Source organism: Brachypodium distachyon, chromosome 5 (genome assembly GCF_000005505.3).
Source record: "Brachypodium distachyon strain Bd21 chromosome 5, Brachypodium_distachyon_v3.0, whole genome shotgun sequence".
NCBI lineage: Eukaryota > Viridiplantae > Streptophyta > Magnoliopsida > Poales > Poaceae > Brachypodium > Brachypodium distachyon.
Window position 1 is genome coordinate 23,225,902 of NC_016135.3, and position 18,899 is coordinate 23,244,800.

At 44.9% G+C, this 18,899-nt stretch overlaps 3 protein-coding genes and 1 long non-coding RNA gene across 4 annotated transcripts; 1 reads left to right on the top strand and 3 right to left on the bottom strand.

Annotated features, from left to right (window-relative positions):
- LOC100834580 lies at positions 1 to 1,914 on the bottom strand. The gene is made up of 3 exons (XM_003581546.2): positions 1,179 to 1,914; positions 195 to 989; positions 1 to 108 (listed from the first exon to the last, which is right to left on the bottom strand). Exons 1-3 carry the CDS (start codon positions 1,797 to 1,799, stop codon positions 1 to 3), a joined length of 1,524 nt encoding a protein of 507 aa, XP_003581594.1. The 5' UTR covers positions 1,800 to 1,914.
- A 5,132-nt stretch (positions 1,915 to 7,046) lies between these two features.
- LOC100834884 (60S ribosomal protein L7-1-like) lies at positions 7,047 to 7,865 on the bottom strand. The gene is made up of 3 exons (XM_024456079.1): positions 7,836 to 7,865; positions 7,289 to 7,431; positions 7,047 to 7,188 (listed from the first exon to the last, which is right to left on the bottom strand). The coding sequence occupies exons 1-3, from the start codon at positions 7,863 to 7,865 to the stop codon at positions 7,047 to 7,049; spliced, it is 315 nt and encodes a 104-aa protein (XP_024311847.1).
- Positions 7,866 to 10,572: 2,707 nt separating this feature from the next.
- Positions 10,573 to 11,094, bottom strand: LOC100835191. The gene is made up of 2 exons (XR_002960973.1): positions 10,954 to 11,094; positions 10,573 to 10,854 (listed from the first exon to the last, which is right to left on the bottom strand). It is a non-coding gene; the product is annotated as an uncharacterized LOC100835191 (long non-coding RNA).
- Positions 11,061 to 18,885, top strand: LOC104585414. Its single transcript, XM_010242046.3, has 2 exons — positions 11,061 to 14,643; positions 18,544 to 18,885. Exon 1 carries the CDS (start codon positions 11,675 to 11,677, stop codon positions 12,806 to 12,808), a length of 1,134 nt encoding a protein of 377 aa, XP_010240348.2. The 5' UTR covers positions 11,061 to 11,674; the 3' UTR covers positions 12,809 to 14,643; positions 18,544 to 18,885.
- Positions 18,886 to 18,899: the final 14 nt, after the last annotated feature.

Genomic DNA, 18,899 nt, shown 5'->3' on the forward strand with positions numbered 1-18,899 from the left:
CTAATATAAGCCAGTGCTGTGGTGATGAAGTTTCTTATTCTTGCGAGGCAGTAGCACAGTGCTGAGAGCTTTACGAGTCACTAACGCAGCCTTCAGTAGCTCTATCATCTGTTAAAAAAAATGAGTAACACATAGAGTTAGCGAATCAGAGGCTCGATTTGCGTCGAAATGTATATTTTGGCAGAAATAACAACCTGGGATTTTGTGAGAGTGACTTCTTTCTCCACGAGGTCCTTCCTCTGAATCTTTGCTTCCCTAACAACTTGCAGAGTGCATGCCAAGGACAGAGGGAGAACACGCAGATCATCAGTTACCATAAAATTCTGAAGCCCCTGCTTTACATATCCTTCTACATCGTCACTTTCTTCTCCCTTTGGCGATTTCGGGTTAAACTCACAAAGGTTTGCTGTCTTCGGATCAACGAGGCAATTTAAATATTTCCAGCCATAATTCACATATTGTCGCTCATGGCAACGGGTAAGATTCGCGAAACCACCGATCTTGAAGCACTTGAAGCAGGCATTGATGGATTGCTTATTCGGAGACAATTCTTCAACTTGAAGTATCTTGCTCGCGCTGCAGCCAAAGAAGGGAGCTAGCTTCGGGGACAGCAGCAAGCCCTGGCACTCCGGTATCATGCATCCCTCAGCGCTACCATCTATGCTGCTGTACAGATTGTCGAAACATCCTTTCGACGCGCACTTGCCATATGCTTTCATGATGGATCCAAGTGGTATGCTCAGTAAACCAAACAGAAGATCCACAAAGTCGCCACCGACTTCAGCATACAACACCGAGGAGTTGTTCTTCGTCTGAAGAACCTTTATCTTGACACTGTTTAGCGTCTGTTCAGCATCATTTCCTTGTTCAGGATGCAAGTTCTGGGGGAGCAAATCTATGCCTGCATCATCAGGCTCGATGGCAACATCGAAATAGTGACCAGTTAAAGGGTTCTTGGAGATTAATGATCTCTTGAGCAGGCCAAGTATCTGTCAGATGGATCATAAGTCGAATACAAGAAAAGGTACTCCCTCTATCCAACAAAAGATGTCTCAAGTTTGCCAAAATTTGGATGTATCTAGACATAACTTAGTGTATAGCATTCAAATTTAGTCAAAGTTGAGACATACTTTGTTGAACCGAGGTAGTAACAGAGTTGGGAATTGAGATCGACAAACCTTGTCTGAACTAAGTTCCAGAGTCCTCTGTTCAAGACCTGAGGGATCATCCACTTTAAACTTGTCAAAAAGGGACAGCATGAGAGACGTCGACGCGGGCGCAACCTGGAGATCATCGGTGATGATGAACTCCACATCTCCTCTGACAAAAACTCTGTCCCCAGAACCAGAACCACCACCACCACCACTCTCCGGCCTCTCCCCGGCCATCTTCGCCATGGCTGTGCCGCATTTACAGACAGCGCCAGGAACGGAACTAAACTCGGCGTCAGCAAGCGCGGGGCAGCTCGTGTCACCGCAGACATAGACCACCCTGTGCTTGGTGTCGTCGACCCTGACCTTAAGACTACAGCACTTCTTCGCCGCGCCGTTGATGGGCGCGAGCAGCATCGCCTTGCAGGCGTCGGTCCGGAAGAACGCCGCGGGGAGCTCCTCGACGCTCTTGTAGAGCGCGTCCAGGCAGCCCGCCTGGGACTGCTTGCCCAGGAGGCGCACGACGGTGCCGAGCGGCAGCGTGAGGAAGCCGAAGAGCACGTCGACGAAGTCCTTGCCGGACTCCGCGAAGAGCACCTTGCTCTTGTCCTTGTCCACGAAAACTTTCACGTCGATCGTCGTCGCCATGGTGGGTCGAGAAGGTGGTCAGGCGTAGGGAGGAGACTGCGTGTTGTGGCTCGCGTGCAGAATGTTGTGCTGGGGGTTCTAAATATGTTGTGCAGCCCAAACGGCAAGCGTGGGACCGTGGGAGTCGAGGAGCCTGAAACGGCCGTCTAGCAGTTATATTCGGCTCTTCGTTTTCCAGACGAGTTTCCCTATTGGCCTATTTTACGTAGTGGAGTGATTTCATACGGGAACACCACGTCATAAACTTGCTGCGTGGCTTATTTTTATGACATGGCTACGATATGCATTGGGGTAACCTGCCAGTGGTTTTAAGTTCTGAAAAGTTTCAAAAAAAAAACTCCATAAACTTAAACTAATGTCAAAACTCACATACCTGCAGATTTTCGTTAAGAAATATAATCATTTTTTTTAATATTTTTTTTGAGGAAAAGGACGGTCGTTTCCGTCGTTCGATTAGAAAGAAGGGAAACTGTACAAAAGCGGGCTCCTAGGAGCCCAAGGAGAGGGGAGGGGAGAAAATAAAAGAGAGGAAAAAACCTCGGAGGGAGAAGAGGCTAACTATCTACGGACTCGGGGCTGGCGATCACACACAGGGAGAAGGAGGAGGCGATCCCCACCCACTTCGGAGCATGCCTTGGTACTGCGGTGCCCAGATCGGCGGGGCTCAATTGGCCGGAGTCGGGCTACGGCCCACATGATTTGAGCCACCTGGAGCGCCCCTTCTCCATGGAGGAGATCAAAGAGGCGGTTTTTGATCTCCCAGCCGTGAAGGCCCCCGGCCCCGACGGCTTCATCGGGAAATTCTTTCGTTGCTGCTGGGAGACTATTAAGGAGGATCTCAAGAAGGCGATCGACTTCCTCGCCAGCTTGGGCCATGCTTCTACTCTCGTCAATTCGGCCAACATCATCTTGCTGCCGAAGAAGGGGGATTCCGTCTCCATCCGTGACTACCGTCCGATAAGCCTCATACATAGCCTGGGGAAGATCTTCTCCAAGCTTATGTCCCTCCGGCTTGCGCCGGCCCTCCCGAGTTTGGTCTCTGCGAACCAATCGGCGTTCGTCAAGAAAAGATGCATACACGACAACTTCATTCTGGTGCAGGGCATAATCCGCGACTTGCACCGCAAAAAGGAGCCGGCGTGCTTCCTGAAGCTTGACATATCTAAGGCCTTCGACTCGATTTCGTGGCCTTTCCTCTTGGAGCTGTTGGAGGTCCTGGGTTTTGGCCCAATGTGGAGAAAATGGGTCGGGATGCTTCTCTCCTCAGCCTCCTCCCGGGTTCTCCTGAATGGTGTGCTGGGACCTCAAATTCCCCATGCCCGCGGCCTCCGACAGGGAGACCCTCTGTCGCCAATGCTCTTCATCCTGACGATAGACCCCCTCCACCACATCCTTCGCCGGGCTGCCGAAGAGGGGATCCTCAAGCCCTTTCAGGCGGCGCGGGTCCCGGTGCGGGTCTCTCTCTACGCCGATGACGTCGGAATTTTCTCCAGCCCCCTAGAGGCCGATCTGCGAGCAATCCACCAACTGATCACTCTCTTTGGTGACGCCTCGGGGATGCGCACGAACCTTGAAAAATCTGAGATTTTCACCATTGGATGCGATGACGCTCAGACCGCCGCGGCCCTCTCTGCCTTCCCGGCCAAGAGGGGCGCTTTCCCTTGCACGTATCTGGGGCTTCCACTCTGCCCTACCAGGCTCAAAGGAGCGGCTTTCCAACCGCTGTCGACAAGGTGGGGGCGAGACTTGCTGGGTGGAAGGGACGGCATTTTACCAGGGCGGGCCGGGTGGTTCTTGCCAGAGCCGTCCTCTCGGCTATGGTCACTTACCATCTCACCGCTTTCAAGATCCCGGCGGGCATCCTGCGACAGATCAACAAGCTTATTCGGGTCTTCATTTGGACGCGCTCCCGTCAGCCGAGTCAGGAGCCTTCCTCCCTCCCTCTGGTCAACTAGGCCACCGTTAGTCGCCCACATCAACTGGGGGGGGGGGGCGGGGGCTTAGCATTTTGGACTTGGTTCGGTTCAGTCGGGCCTTGCGACTCCGGTGGCCATGGCTCTCGTGGGCTGACCGCGACAGGCCCTGGCAGGGTCTCCCTTCCCCCTGCGGGCAGGTGGAGATGGACCTTTTCCGGGCCTCGACTCGGATTCTTCTAGGCGCCGAAGAGAAGGCTTTATTTTGGAACGATGCTTGGTTGCCGGATGGCTCCAAGCTCAAACTAAGGTGTCCCAGTCTCTTCGCCTTCGCCTTGAGGAAAAACCGAACGGTGCAGAAAGAACTCACCAACAAAAACTGGGTTCGTGCTCTGCTGCATATCGGCACCACCCAACAGATCGCCGACTTCGTCAGCCTTTGGGAGTGCCTCCAGACGATTCAACTTTCGGACGCGCAATACTCCATCTCTTGGAGATGGACACCTTTGGGCTCCTACTCTACGGCCTCTGCATACCGCATCCAATTCCAGGGTTCCACCCCACCTTTCGCATCGCAGAAGATCTGGAAAGCGAACACGACGCCACAGTGCAAATTCTTTGCCTGGACGGTCACACATGGCAAGATCCTCACAGTGGACAACTTGGCCATACGCGGGTGGCCGCACGGCCCCATCTGCAGCCTCTGCCACATACATGGGGAGACGATCATCCACCTATGCAGGGATTGCAGCTTCACCACAGAGGTTTGGCGTCTCATACAGTCTTGGAGCTCACAGACGATCACAACAACCTCGCCGACCGACAACATTAATGACCATTGGGACGCTATGATTCATGGCCTCCCAAAGAAGGAGAGGAAGGCACTAAGTGGGAGGCTTGTCGCCACTTGGTGGGGGATTTGGAAGGAACGGAACAGATGTGTTTTCCGTTCAACGGCGCTTACTGCCTTAGAGGTGGCCTACCTAGTTTGGGAGGAGGTTCAGGGCCGCGAAGTGGCAAGCTCCCTCGACCCGGAATATAATCATTTTACGAGCCGTGCCAAAAGAAAGAAAGAAATGAGCACCTCAACAAAAGGTTTGGGGTATACCAACTCTATTTCTTAATATTTTGTACATTTGGATTTTTCTAAGACAACTTTGACCAACTTCGTAGAAGAAAATACCAACATATGTAAAATCAAACAAATACAATATAAAAGTACTAGTGGGGTGCCCGTGCGTTGCTACGGATCGACAAACTCACATGCTTCACTGCGTACAACTCATCCTAGACTCCTAATAATTTGGTAAAAACATATAACATGTATCCTTTCCCAAGGAATTCTATTCAAACATTTCAGCATCACTTCTCAAGTTACAGAGTTTGCACTAAAACAGTTACAAATATTTAGGAACGGTATAATATAGCACATGCTAATTAGTAGCAATAAAATTTCAGCTCCAATGCAGAACATTGGCCATACTAAAATGAAAAATATCATCCTAATCTTACGTGCTCCTGACATTTTTGGATTTTCCAGGACATGGCATTTCATTGCCTTTTTAGTTGATCCGACCAAAAGTTAGAACAGAGATAATACCGTACAACACGGGTTGTTTCCTTTTCTCTGTGTGTTACTTTGCTAGGTCCATAATATTATCCTCTCCCATATCTTTCCGGACCAGAGGAATTAATCTCAAGTCGGAAAACTGCTATGTCATAGCAGCAAAAGGAAACACATGTCAGAAGTATTAATTAAAAGCCGTTGAATATTTGTTTCCACTAAAATTACAAGGGAAAGAGAAGTATAACTAAGCACATATACATTTAGTACTACAGTGGAGGGCTATGAATAAAGTCAGATTTGTAACTAACAAGCGGAACCTTAGATTATTATTATTTTTAATCAAAAAGGCTGACTAAAAATGACTCAAAATGGCCTATGTTAAATCAGTACATATACATAGCCGCATAACAGACCAAGTGCAAAACAAAATTTCTTAGCATGACCAATCCACTAAGTAATTCCTATAAGAAGAAACACTATGTAACTTCACTTATTTGTTTAGTCATATAACTACTTCAACACTAATGCTACACTATGTTCATGCAAGTTGCAGTTTGTTTAAGTGCTTAAGATGGTCTCTAAGAAATCAAAGCTAGAGGATATACCTCTAGCTTTTTCCAAGGTAAACTACTCCACGAGGGGAGGTTGGAGGCGGGCAGTTGAGGGTGCAGCGGCTCAACGTCCCTGCAGACGGGGAGCAAGAGGTCCGGGTGTGGACCCTCTCAAAGAGCAGGTTGAGGTACATCGAAACCTTTTTAAGCACTATGATGGTACATCGAAAGTTTTATTTAGCGTTACTCTCCAACAATGTTATATCTCAGGCCCCACAAGTAGTTTTTTGCATTCTAGGCCAAGAATTAATGGAGGATACCTGAAGATTTTTCTTTCCACGGTGTGATATAACTGGTGCATAGAGCCTCCTTGGATCTTCCAAAAATATCATCTTCAGGTATGTATGCCTCCTTCAAATATCATGTTATTTTACATACTTGCATTAGACCAAGACCGAGGACAGCACTCAATGCGAAAACAAAAATTTGCTAAGCTAAGAAAATACCTTGCTTCATGGAAAAGCCTACAGGAGCCAAGTCAAAATTGTCACTTTGCAAAGCCTGGAACCAGAGTAGTGCAGTCAGTTGCAAAAATCACATGGCTTAACCCAAATTGACCTGCAAATTTGATTCTCTATAGCATAGCAAACTTTCTGCATGTAATTCATCAGCAGCAGATGGCATAGATACTGAAAGCGCAAAAACTACAGCTCCATCTTATCCTCTGCATATGCAGACGCGGAGGCCTAAACTTGTCGGCTTGCCTTGCAAATGACTACTCCCATTCAGTAACCAAGTGCTTGGTATTCTACTGTAGCTCATCAACAATTGTCGGTCGTTGATGGTGATTTCTTTTCACTCCACCATCACCATAGAAGGCAAACAACCAGCAGCATCAGGTAAGTATTTCAGATTGAATACATTCATATAGAACTTCCTTTGCACTTCAGCATGTAATTAGCTTGGATCTGATTGTGCAAATCAAATATCTCTGATAACAAATACTTCCTCCGTCCCAAATTAAGTGACTTTTCATTACATGTATCCATACGCTTTTTAGGCATAGATACATCCATATTTGGGCAAACTTGAGTCACTTAATATGGGACAGAGAGAGTAAGAATGAAGACAACATAGTAGTTGCTAGCTACAAACTAACAAATGAAAAAGTATTTATTCGAGCAACACAACAGATAAGAATGTCTTTATTCAGTTATTACCTATATGTCACAAAGGGTACAACAGAAGCAAGCATCTTCAAATTCACCTCGGTGGTCTTGAGGAACACGCCGGTCACCATCTGGGTCAGCCGTAGCCTTGCCAAAATCTTCTTGATGTGCGGGTGCAATTCTTTAGTGCTGCAATCACAAAAAATTTAACAAATCAATCAATGTTAATCCATCACCAAGAGCCAAAGAATAACAAAAGTATCTGAAAAGCTTTCGATTATCTACCGACCCGGAGATGCAGATGGCGAAGAGGAGCTGGGCATCATCGTGGCTCTCAGCGGGACTGAGCTTGCAGGCCTTGAGGCCGGTGCGCATCCGCAGGAAGTCTAGCTCCTTGTCGCGGAACTTCCTGATGAACTCCTCGGGCCACTCCTTGTTTATACAGTGTTCAAAAGTACAGTGGTTAAAAGCTTATAAATATTCAGTGTTGTTGACTTCAGAAAAATTCACACTTATCTTCCACTGAATACCAAACATGTTGTTCTAAACTTTCAACTTCAGTTTGCTGGTCATGAATGATTAAAAGTATTCGTATGGGAAACAACCCAATTTATCTGCCAAACTAACCCAATAAAGAACCCTAACCCTTCACTGCTATAGCATGAGAAAATGACCAAGAAAGCAAGGAATCGGTGGAGGGTTCAGACCTGAACAATCTTGTGGCCCTTCCTCCTCCGCCCCGCTGGCTCCTCAGTTCCCTCATTGTCGAGGGAGGTGGGGTCGTGCACAGGCTAGGCGGCCAGCGGGAGCATCTGGGGCGGGCAAATCTCGCAGACCGCTCCATGTGTGTGGAAACCTATTGCCATATCCCATCGAGGGGTCCTTGAGGGAGTCCTTTCTTGAGATGGGAGGTTGGCGACGCAAGCCCACTCCGCCTGTGCCGGATTTGAAGGGGCGGCGGCGTCATCCGGCGGGACCACATCAGATCTTGGCGGCGGAGGAGGGGATGGCGGAGGCGCGCCGCGAGTGGATGAGAGGCGGCCAGAAGGGCTGGGAGGCGGCGATTTCGTTGGGGGTGGTGGTGAGGGGAGCGAGCGATCAATCGTGCATGAGTATGCAATCGTTTCGGGTGAGGAAGGGTATTCCGCGAATTGAGCGTGCGGTGGCAATCGGTGTAATTTTAATAAAATTGCGGACGGACGGACGGACGGACGTACGTACCAAACTCCAAATTAAATAGTAGTAAAGATATTTGATAATAGTCTTATCGTACTAATTTTATGTTCTGTATATTCTATGTTTTTTTATAAACTTGATCAAAGTTGACAAGTTTTGATTTAGGACAAAGCTAAATATAAAAGAAAGAGAATACCTCGCAATCAGGAGGCTGTGAATTGAGAAATCGGGTGGCCCGGAGAAAACAAGGGGTGAGATGAGAGGTAGTCTTTTCCTCTATAATTTTCTAGCACGAGTAGTGCCGGCTGGCCAATATGGTACGAATATTCTATAATACTTGTTTTAGAAAAAAAATTGTCGACAAATAAGTATTATTTACATATATGCAGTGCACATCTATATGTACTTGTGAATTTGTTTTCAAAATATCCGAAACTTTTCGGACACAATTTTTTTTTAAACCTGAAACTTCGCAACACAATTTTCGTTTTTGCAGGTGAGACCTGGGCTCATAGAAGCCCGGAATGCATTTCGGATTTGCCCATTTCTCGGAGGGAAGCTTAACTGAGGCCCAGAAGAAGTTTAGCTCACGGTCAAATTTATGCAGCCAAAGAATTAGCCCAGTACCTGACAGATTCTTTTTTCAGTTAATTTTACAATGTGCTAGTAGGCCCTAAAGAAAAATGCCAATAGGCTGAATTCACGGAGTGTTAAAAGAAGGCTGGCTCAGCTCTCGTGAAGATTTCTCAAAAAGAAAAGAAAACCTGTGGTTTCGGCAGGGCCGTTTAGGCAGAGCCAGCGATTTGGCAAAGCCTGGGCCCAGCACAAGTTAAACAAAAATTCCATATTTTACCAATCCCAAATAATGGTACATAGTACGAATTTAAGCGGTAACATTTTAACAAAGAAAATTCCACGACAATGCCAATTAAATCATATTAATAGTCATAAATGCAAAATGTGATAACAAAAAACCGCTAGCTAATAATCCACCATCAATTTGCAAATCGACAACAAAAGTCCAAAATTCAATGTCGAGCCGCACATCAACGAGGCCACGAGAGAAAAATCTAGAGAAAAAAAAGGGATTAGTAAATCATAGTATCCAAATATGAAAAATCAATACATTCGAATTGAGAAAATAAAACTTACCCATGAGATGCTAATTACGCCTTGGCAAATGTCCTCTACGAAACCTCATGGTTTGAAACCACTTAACGATAAGGTCATATCTAGTTGTTTGAAAATTTCTCGCTCGTTGTAACATATCATCAAATCATTGAACCACTCATCAGCAAACTTGTTGCGCAACTTAGACTTGATAATCTTTTTTTTGCGGGGATTAGACTTGATAATCTTCATAGCCGAGAAATCCCTTTCAACCGATGCCTAACACCGGCAATAACAAAGCCAACTCAATGAGTTTGTAGACCAATGGAAAAACCAAATGCTTCTCAGTTTCTACCATCTTTATAGCCAAACTTTTAAGATCAATCGATGAAGAGAATGCAACATGCCTTCTCACATGAAGAATGCAAGTGTCAAGTTGATCTCTGAGGTGCTGCCCGGCCTGAGCCGCCCGCCATCTGCCCTCGCCAGAGCCGGGAGCCCGATTTCTGAAGGTATTTATTTCCCTAGCAAAGTGGTGTGGCGATTTTTTATTTGGGAATTGGGGTTTTGGGAGAGGAAACGGCAGCCGAAGCGTGCGGAAACGAACAGACGGAGAAGCGGAGAACTTTTTGTTTTGAGAGTAGAGAAGGGAGACGACGCTGGGGGCAGAATGGCAGATCGATCGATTTCGATCGGCCTCACGCTCGCTCGGGCAGAGTTGGGACGACCAGGCCAAGCCCAAGTTGAACCAGGTCCAGAAAAACAAAGAGAGCAAGAAGGCCCAGTCGGAGGGAGGGAACGTAGAATATATGGAAGGAAATAACGGCCCAGAAAAACAGATCGAGGCTTAGTTCTCAGGGCACCGTCGATCCTGAGACGGCCGATCCATCATTGCCGCTCGTGGGAGCTCCGAGAGCCGGCGCCGGCGAGCCCGGGCAGGCGGGCACGTGCCCTAGGTGCCCTCACGGTGGCTCCGCCCAATTGTGGACTGTGCTTCTTTTACCGTGCAGCCAGGCAGTTTTCCCGCAGTGGCCGGGGATAAGGGAAAAGTACGGCTCAGACGTTGTCCGGCAAATCGGTGACGCAACGTGGTTATCAGATCGTAAATGCTGCTCTCTTCACCCTGGAGGCCTGGAGCAGCAGCTCTCAGCAAACTCATTTGATTGGTAAGCAACGGACTGAGCGGATTCGTCGCTGAATAATGATTCAGCGGTGATAGCTCGCTGCCGCATAGTAAGATCCTTGTGAGTTGTGACTACTTCGTTGATGTATGCACAATCGGAAATATATGGAAGGAACGGTAAAATTCCTTCGGAAATCGATAAGGATAGAGGTTTGGATCTCCGACATGATGATCCATGGCACAAGTCGCACAACAAAATAGAAGTAGTACAGTTGCAAACTGCAAACAGTGACAATGAAGACTGCTAGCAACATCTTCCCATCTTCAGGCTCTTCAGATCAGGGATGGATAACTCGATCTCAGGCAATGGTTCTACTTCTTTGAAGGCAGAAGCACGCTGCTGAGGGCTTTGCGCATCCCAAACGCTGCTGCAACCAGCTTCAGAACTGTAGGAGGAACAGCAAATAAAAACATAAAAAACATTTGTTATGCGATGCTCAGTATCCTCTGAAGAATGCTTGGTTGACCAGAATTGCAAAAGATACCTGGGTTTTGTTGAGCGTGAGTTCTTTTTCCACAAGCTTCTCCTTCGGAATCTTGGATGCACGCAGGAATTCAAGGGTGTTGGTCAACGAGAATGGAACGATGTGGAGTTCGTTGGTCACCATGAAGTTCATGGGGCCACCCTTGACATAGGCTCCATCAGTAGAAGATTTGGGATTCAACTCAGAACAAAAGCGAGATTCAACAAAGAGGCCTCGACAATCTTGTAGTACATTACTGCTGCACCCAAAGAAAGGCGCCAGCTTTGGTGATAGAAGTAAATCTTGTCGTCCCTGTTTTACACTTCCACCTACACTCTCGTAAATACTATCCATACATCCGTTCAGGGTCAATTGACTGAAAGTTTTCAATACGGTTCCAAGTGGGGTGCTAAGGAGCCCAAAGGCAAGATCAACAAAATCTTGCCCAACTTCAGCATACAGTATTGATGAATCATCCTTTCTGGACAAGCATTATCTTGATGGCATGGAACTTGGGATCAGTATCGGTTGCTTGTTTTGTGAACAGATTTTCAGGAATCTTGCACAGATCTGTAGGATTCGGGAAAAGCCTACAAACTGTAATTATACACGAGCTGGAGAAAGATGGCGCCGTCTCCAACCTCGTTAGGGTTTCCTCCCCTCGCTCGTCTCCTCTCGCCATGGCGCTTCCTGGCGAGGCCACGAGATGAGCATGGAGATAGAATTCAGAGGCGCTTCGTAGATGGGAGGCGGGAGCAGATTCCTTCGGTTTTTGCTGAAAGGGACACGGGGCAGAATTCGACTTGTGCTGACCTGGGGAGCCATGGTGGTGGGGGCGATACACCGGGTTCCAGCCTACAGGGCAATACGGATACGTGTTCGCATCCTAGCTGATCCCTGGAGTTCAACCATGGTGGTGAAGCCACGTTGGTTCGGGAGGTTCGTCCGCTGGCCCATCTCGACAGATTCCTTCAGCGTCAATGGTTGTTGCCAGTCGCAATCAGGGAACAGTACAGAGGTGGGTGGAGGGAGAGGGGAAACCCTAGTTCGACGGCGGTGGCGTGTGGGTGGCCACAACTTGGAGCGAGGAGGGGGCTTCCTTACAACGCTCCGCCAATATCCTTTGCTAGGGTTACGATGGCGGGCAGAGCAGGTGGTGGCGGCGATTGGCGGGGAGCTCGGCCTGGTTTTGCTGGCGGTGCCCAAGGATGGGATGGCGGCCAGGTTGCAGGTGGTTGGGACGGGCAAGGATGGCAAGGTCCTCCGCCTCCTTACAACGGCCCGCCGCCGCCGAACATGGCGTGTGGCTATCCTACCTTCAGAGAACAGGTACAGTTTGATGCTTTTGGCCCGATCGGAGAGGATATCTGTGGGATCCGAGAGGGGGATATGGTCAATTTCCTCAGTACCAAGGTGCTTTCCATGGTTTCGATGCTCGTCCGCCTGGATAGGGACCCCAATTTGGTCCTCAGATGGGGGGGGGACTGGTGGATTACAGAACCCTGGGGTTGGCCAGATCGCTCCTGTGGTTACTCAACAACTGGGTGGCAGCTCTGGTTTCCAGGGTGTTGGGATTGGTCAGGGTGGTGCTGATTCGGGTCCGCAGAAGGAAGGTGCTGTTGGATTTCCTCTTGCTAGAGTGAATCAGAATGGTTCTGGTACTGGTTCTGGTCCTGGGTTACCGGCGCCTGTGGGAGGGGGAGGGAATGTAAGACCTTCCATGCATGTCAACCCTCGCATGGTTGGTACTGGTAACAACAAGGAGCAACAACCTTCTGATTCATCAAGTAGTGCGCAGTTGCATGAACTAGGTCAGGGGATGTGTCTGATTCAAATAATTCTGGAACTCAGTTGGGTGGTGTTGAAAGAAGAGTGAATTACCCCAAAAAATCGAAGCAAGAGTTTGCCAATTGGTTTAGATGGATCCTTCGCGGTTGAGTCCAAAAAGAAAAAGAATATTGGCAGAAATTGACAAGGTACCATTTCCATTTCTTCTTCAAAAAAAGAGTTCCTTTTGATGCAAGAATTGCCTTTCCTTGATGAACATAATGCATAAGAGGATCCATAAAGAACCATAAGGTTTTCCGAAAAAATCCAGGGTCCATTATCCCAAAATGTTCCATCTTCCTAGAAAAGTGGATTCGTTCCGATCTGGTAGTGATTCTACTGCTGCTAGTGTGATTATCTGTTACAGATGCAATGGAGAAGGTCATACTCTCAAAGATTGTAAGACTGTGTTATTCTGTACTGTGTGGAAAGGATACCCATATGACCAGCAAGTGTGTGATACCAGCTCAACCAAAACCTACTGCTCAGTTGGTTAGGAGTGCTGCTGATGGCTTGCAAATGTTTGTTGCTACCATACCCAAGAAGGCTGATAAACCAAATGCTAAATCTGTTGTGGCTCTAGTGACTGTGCACTCTGGAATTGTGACAACTGAACAGCTTGTGGCTGCTTTTCAGAGAATGTTTCAGTGTGGATGGGAATGGTCTGCTAGTCAATTTGCTCCTAATAGCTTCTTAGTTAAATTTCCTTCTAGTCAGAAGATTACTGAAATGAATCGATACAATAACTTTGGTCTGTATGGGCTCAGGGCAGAGGTGATTGTATCTCAATGGTCCCCTGAAAATATGGCTCCTCATAAGCTCTCTTCAGTATGGGTAACAGCTGGTGGTGTGCCTGATGATCTTTTGAATTATTTTAGTTTCTGTATTGTTGGATCCCTTGTTGGTACTGTCCAGGCAATTGATATGGAGACCTTCAGAGCAAAGGATGTCATCAGAATCAGGGTGGGGGTCATGGACCACACTAAGGTGCCCAACATGGCTCTTCTGACTGTTGATCCTTACATATACAGAATTAGATTTGAACTGGAACAGGTGATTGAAATTGGTGGCCCTATGAGCGGTGGGATCTTATTTCCAAGAGCTCCTGATTTTGGGGAAGGTGGGGGGATTTTGTGAGCTGCCTAGGGATCCTAAGAGATTCAAAAGTGTGGATGCTGCTATGCAACCGGCTACTTCTGGAGGAAGTGATATGATGCTCTCAAGTCAACCTGAGGCTGAGAATCAGGGGGGAGGGGGTTATCAGGCTACTAATACTAAAAATCAGACTGTGTTTGCTATTGGACCTGTAGGGATTTCTGAGAATGGACTGCATAATGCTGGCACTGGTCAGGCTGCTCCTGTGATAGCTGCTGTTGCTGAACCTGTACCTCAGATGGCAGCTGTGCATGTGGGGGGGGGGGGGGGGGGGGGGGGATCAACGATTACAGAATGGACAAGTAAACAGTGTGAGGTTTGTTAGGGATGCTGAGATGATAGATCAACTGACAGGAGTTGATAATACAGATGTGGGTGAGGAAGAAGATTATGATGAGGAAGAATTTGCTAGAGGATGTGGTCTTAATACTCAACAGATTAAGGATCTGGACAATGTGGATCTGGAAGATGACAATGAGGGGGTTGTATCTATTGCTGAAACTCCTCTGACTGAAGCTCAAAATCCTATTAAGCCTACTTATAGTGCTGTCCTTATGAGTGCTCAAAAGATGGTTCCAATGGCTGGTGGAAAGGAGAATAGGGGGAAAGCTAGGGGTGTGATTGAGGAGAATGAAAGAAGAAGTGAACGCAACATCAGACTGGGGGAGCAAAATGTGGTGGATAGAGCGGTGGACAGGACAAAATACAAGAACTTGGAGACTGCTAAAGGTACTTCCTCTTTTTCTACTATTTTAAATATTTCTAATAGTTCCCTTATTGATATTGCTGCTAGATTAGGAGTAAGCTTAGGTAAATCTGCAGTAGAAGTAGAAGAGTATCTTGGTGTGATAAAAACATTAGAACAAGCTAGGAATGATATGTATTATGCTAGCATTAGAAAAAAGAATGTTGAGACTGTAGATTCCTTTAATGCTGAAAGTTTAAAAGAATTATTAGATTCTTCTGATGAGGGAGATTCTGATTCCATGATTGATCTTATTGATTCTCATATTAGAAATGCTAGTAATAGAAAGAACAAAAAGGTTAGCACTGGGTCTATCGGTGTTAAACCAAAGGTTAGAACTAGAAGACATAAAAATAATTTATGGCTGGACTATTCGGGAATGCTAGAGGTTTAGGGGATCCATCTAGGAAAACTTTCCTTAGGGAATGTATTAATGATTACAATTTAAGCTTTATTGGCATTCAAGAGACAAAAAAGAAGGATTTCTCTTCTGCTTGGCTTGAGTCTATTTCTGGTAGAAAGACATTCCACTGGAGCGGGGTTCCCTCTGTGGGACTGGCTGGTGGGATGCTTGTAGGAGTAGATGATGAGATATTTGAAGTAGGTGAGTGTAATAGAGATAAATTTTATATTCATATGTTAGTAAGGAATAGAGTTTCTGGTTTCAAGTGGAATTTAGTTAATGTATATGATGCTGCTCATGAGAAAGATAAGGAGGAATTTCTAGTGGAACTTTCTGAAGTTTTAGGAATAAATGCTCATCCTTTTGTAGTTGGTGGTGATTTTAATTTAATTAGAAAAATAGATGAGAGAAATAAACAAAAAGCTAGTAATAAATGGTCTTTTTTATTTAATGGTATTATTGAGAATTGGTATCTTAGAGATTTAGAAATGTCTGGTAGAAAGTTCACTTGGTCTAATAATCAGGAGAACCCTTTTTTTGAAAGACTAGATAGAGTACTAGTTAGTCCTGAATGGGAAAGACAATATCCTTTGGTCACTCTGCGTGCTCTTTGAAGAAATATTTCAGATCATGCTGGGCTTTTGCTTGTGTATGAGACTCCTGCACCTAGAAGTATTAAACCTTTTCGTTTTGAGCGTTGCTGGTTTATTAGGAAGGGTTTAGATGAAATAGTGATTAAAGCTTGGAATTCGGTCAGACATGCTGCGGATGAACTAGATTTCTGGCAGGATGTTTTTAAGGAACTTAGAAAAACTTTGAAAGGTTGGCATTTTAATATAGAAGGGCACAATAAGAGACTCAAAAAAGATCTCCAGGAGCAGATTGATGTATTAGACATTGCTAGTGAGACTTTTGGGTTATCTGCTGAGAATAGAAACTTAAAACATAATTTAGAACTTCAACTTCATCAATTAGATAGAGAAGAGGAAATTAAATGGTCCCAAAGGTCTAAAGAACTAGAGTTGTTAGAAGGGGATAGTAACACCTCTTATTTCATGACTAGAGCTAATGGGAGAAGAAGAAAAACTAGAATTTTTTCTTTACAATCTGAGGAGGGGATGGTAGAAGGTGACAAGAATTTGTTAAATCATGCAACTCAGTTCTATAAAAATCTTTTTGGTCCTAATGAGACTATTAATATTTCTCTTAATATCCCTGTACCTAAGGTGCTAAATGATACGGATAGGACTATGTTAAGTGCTGCCTTTTCCTTAGATGAAATTAGAACTGCTGTCTTTCAAATGGAACAAAATAAATCTCCTGGACCTGATGGATTCCCTGTGGAGTTCTTTCAGAAATTCTGGGGCCTGATTAAATATGATTTAGTTAGATTATTCCAAGCTTTTTATGATAGGAAGGTAAATCTTGCTAGAATTAATTATGGGATGATCACCCTTTTGCCCAAGTGCAGGGGGCAGATAGATTGCAACTTTATAGACCCATTTGTCTTTCTAACACTTTATTTAAGTTTTTTACTAAAGTTGCCAACAATAGAACTATGGCTGTAGCAGATAAAGTAGTGGATAGAGTTCAATCTGCTTTTATAAAAGGACGTTTTATTTTAGATGATGTAGTTATTTTACATGAGACTATGCACGAAATTAATAGAAGTAAGAGAACAGCTGTTTTTCTAAAGGTTGATTTTGAGAAGGCATACGATAAAGTAAATTGGACTTTTTTATACCAAATTTTAGGCATGAAGGGCTTCCCTGATAATTACAGAGACTGGGTAATGCACTTTGTTACTAGTGGTAGTGTAGGAATTATTGTAAATGATACACTAGGACCTTTCTTTAGAACTCATAAAGGATTAAGACAAGGAGACCCTTTCTCTCCTTTGTTATTTAATCTTGTAGCTGACTCACTTACTATCCTGATTAAGAGAGCTCATGAGCAGGGTTTGGTTAAGGGTGTTGTACCTGAGCTAGTGTCAGGTGGTCTTAGTATGCTTCAATATGCTGATGATACCATATTTTTGTTTGATGGTGATATAGAGGGTGCTAGGAATTTAAAATTTATTCTGTCTTTTTGAACATTTAACTGGCTTAAAGATTAATTTCCATAAGAGTGAGGTTTACTGCTTTGGACAAGCTGTAGAGAGACAACTAGATTATGATGAAATTTTCACTTGTAGAATTGGTAGCCTACCTTTTAAATATCTAGGTATGCCAATGCATTGTAGAAAGTTGAGCAACTCTGATTGGAAACCTACAGAAGAGAATGTAGAAAATAAATCGAGTAGCTGGAAAGGAAGATTTCTTTCACTAGGTGGTCGTTTGGTGTTGTTAAATTCTTGTTTAAGTAATGTACCTGCTTATATGCTGTCTCTTTTTCCTATACCTAGAGGGGTTCTTAAAAGAATTGACTTTTTTAGAGCTAGACTTTTATGGCAAGAGGAAGAAAATGTTAAGTATCATCTTGTTAATTGGCCTGTTATCTGTCAGCCAAGAGACCAAGGTGGGCTTGGGGTGACAGATATCAGTATTAAAAATATTTGTGTACTTTGCAAGTGGTTGTGGAAGTTAGAAACTAGTGATGGTATTTGGCAACAATTGATTAGAAATAAATATCTTAGAACTAAGTCTATTCATGAATTTAATGTTAAAGCTGCTAAGTCTCAATTCTGGGCTGGTCTAATTCATATTAGAGAGATATTTTACAGATATTGTAGAAAAGAAGTTAGGAATGGAAAAAATACCTGTTTATGGGAAGATTGGTGGGTAGGTGACTCCCCTTTAAAAGTTACATACAGCAGGTTGTACAACTTAACTGATAGGAATTTTATCACTGTTGAGACTGTTAGGAAATAAGGGTGGGGCTGCTTTAAATTCAGGAGATACCTGTGGGGTGACACTTTACAGCTTTTTATGGAAATGGTTAGGATCTGTGATGGGATTCCCATTAGTCAGGATAGTGATAAATGTGTGTGGCTTCTTGACAAGGGTGTCTTCACAGTTAAATCTTTATACAATGCTTTGGTTGCTAATCAGATTGCTGTACCTTTTAAGAATATTTGAAAAATTAAGATACCTTTTAAAGATTAGGATTTTTATGTGGCTGATAGCTAAGAAAAGTATACTTACTAGAGACAAATCTTTTACATAATGGTTGGAAAGGTCCTAGTACATGTCTATTCTGTAGTTTAGATGAATCTATTGATCACTTATTCTTACACTGTCCAGTAGCTAAGTTCTTATGGGGTATTGTTGGTTGTGCTACTGGTATCAAGTCATTACCTTCTACTATGGATAAAATTAGTGACTGGATTTACAGTTTTCCTTACATCCACCGTAAGATCTTGTTTATTGGGGTGGCGGCTCTTTGTTAGACAATTTGGAAAACAAGGAATGAGGCTTGTTTTGAAAGTAAATTCCCAAAAGATCCTGCTAATGTGGTTGTTTTGTTGTGTTATTGGTTAAAGTACTGGGCGGGTCTGCAGAAGGGTAGCTTGAAGGAGAAGCTGATGATGGGGGCGCAGTTACTTCAGCTGGTGGCGACCGATGTGCTGCATCCTCGACATGGCCGGAGTCTCTGTCAGAGAAGAATTCTGGGATCCTGAGAAGTACAAAGTTTTGGCAATGAGATTGTTTTGATGCTGGCCTGGAGCCATGCTGCTGTTTGTAAACTGTGAAGTTCAGTCAGGCTGGAGGCTTGGCTGGTTTTTATGTTCCTGTCTTTACTTTTGCTGAGGATGGAAGACTTGGACCTTGTAGTCTGATTTCATTAATGAAATCGGGAGCATGTTCCTTTCTCTAAAAAAAAATCTGTAGGATTCGG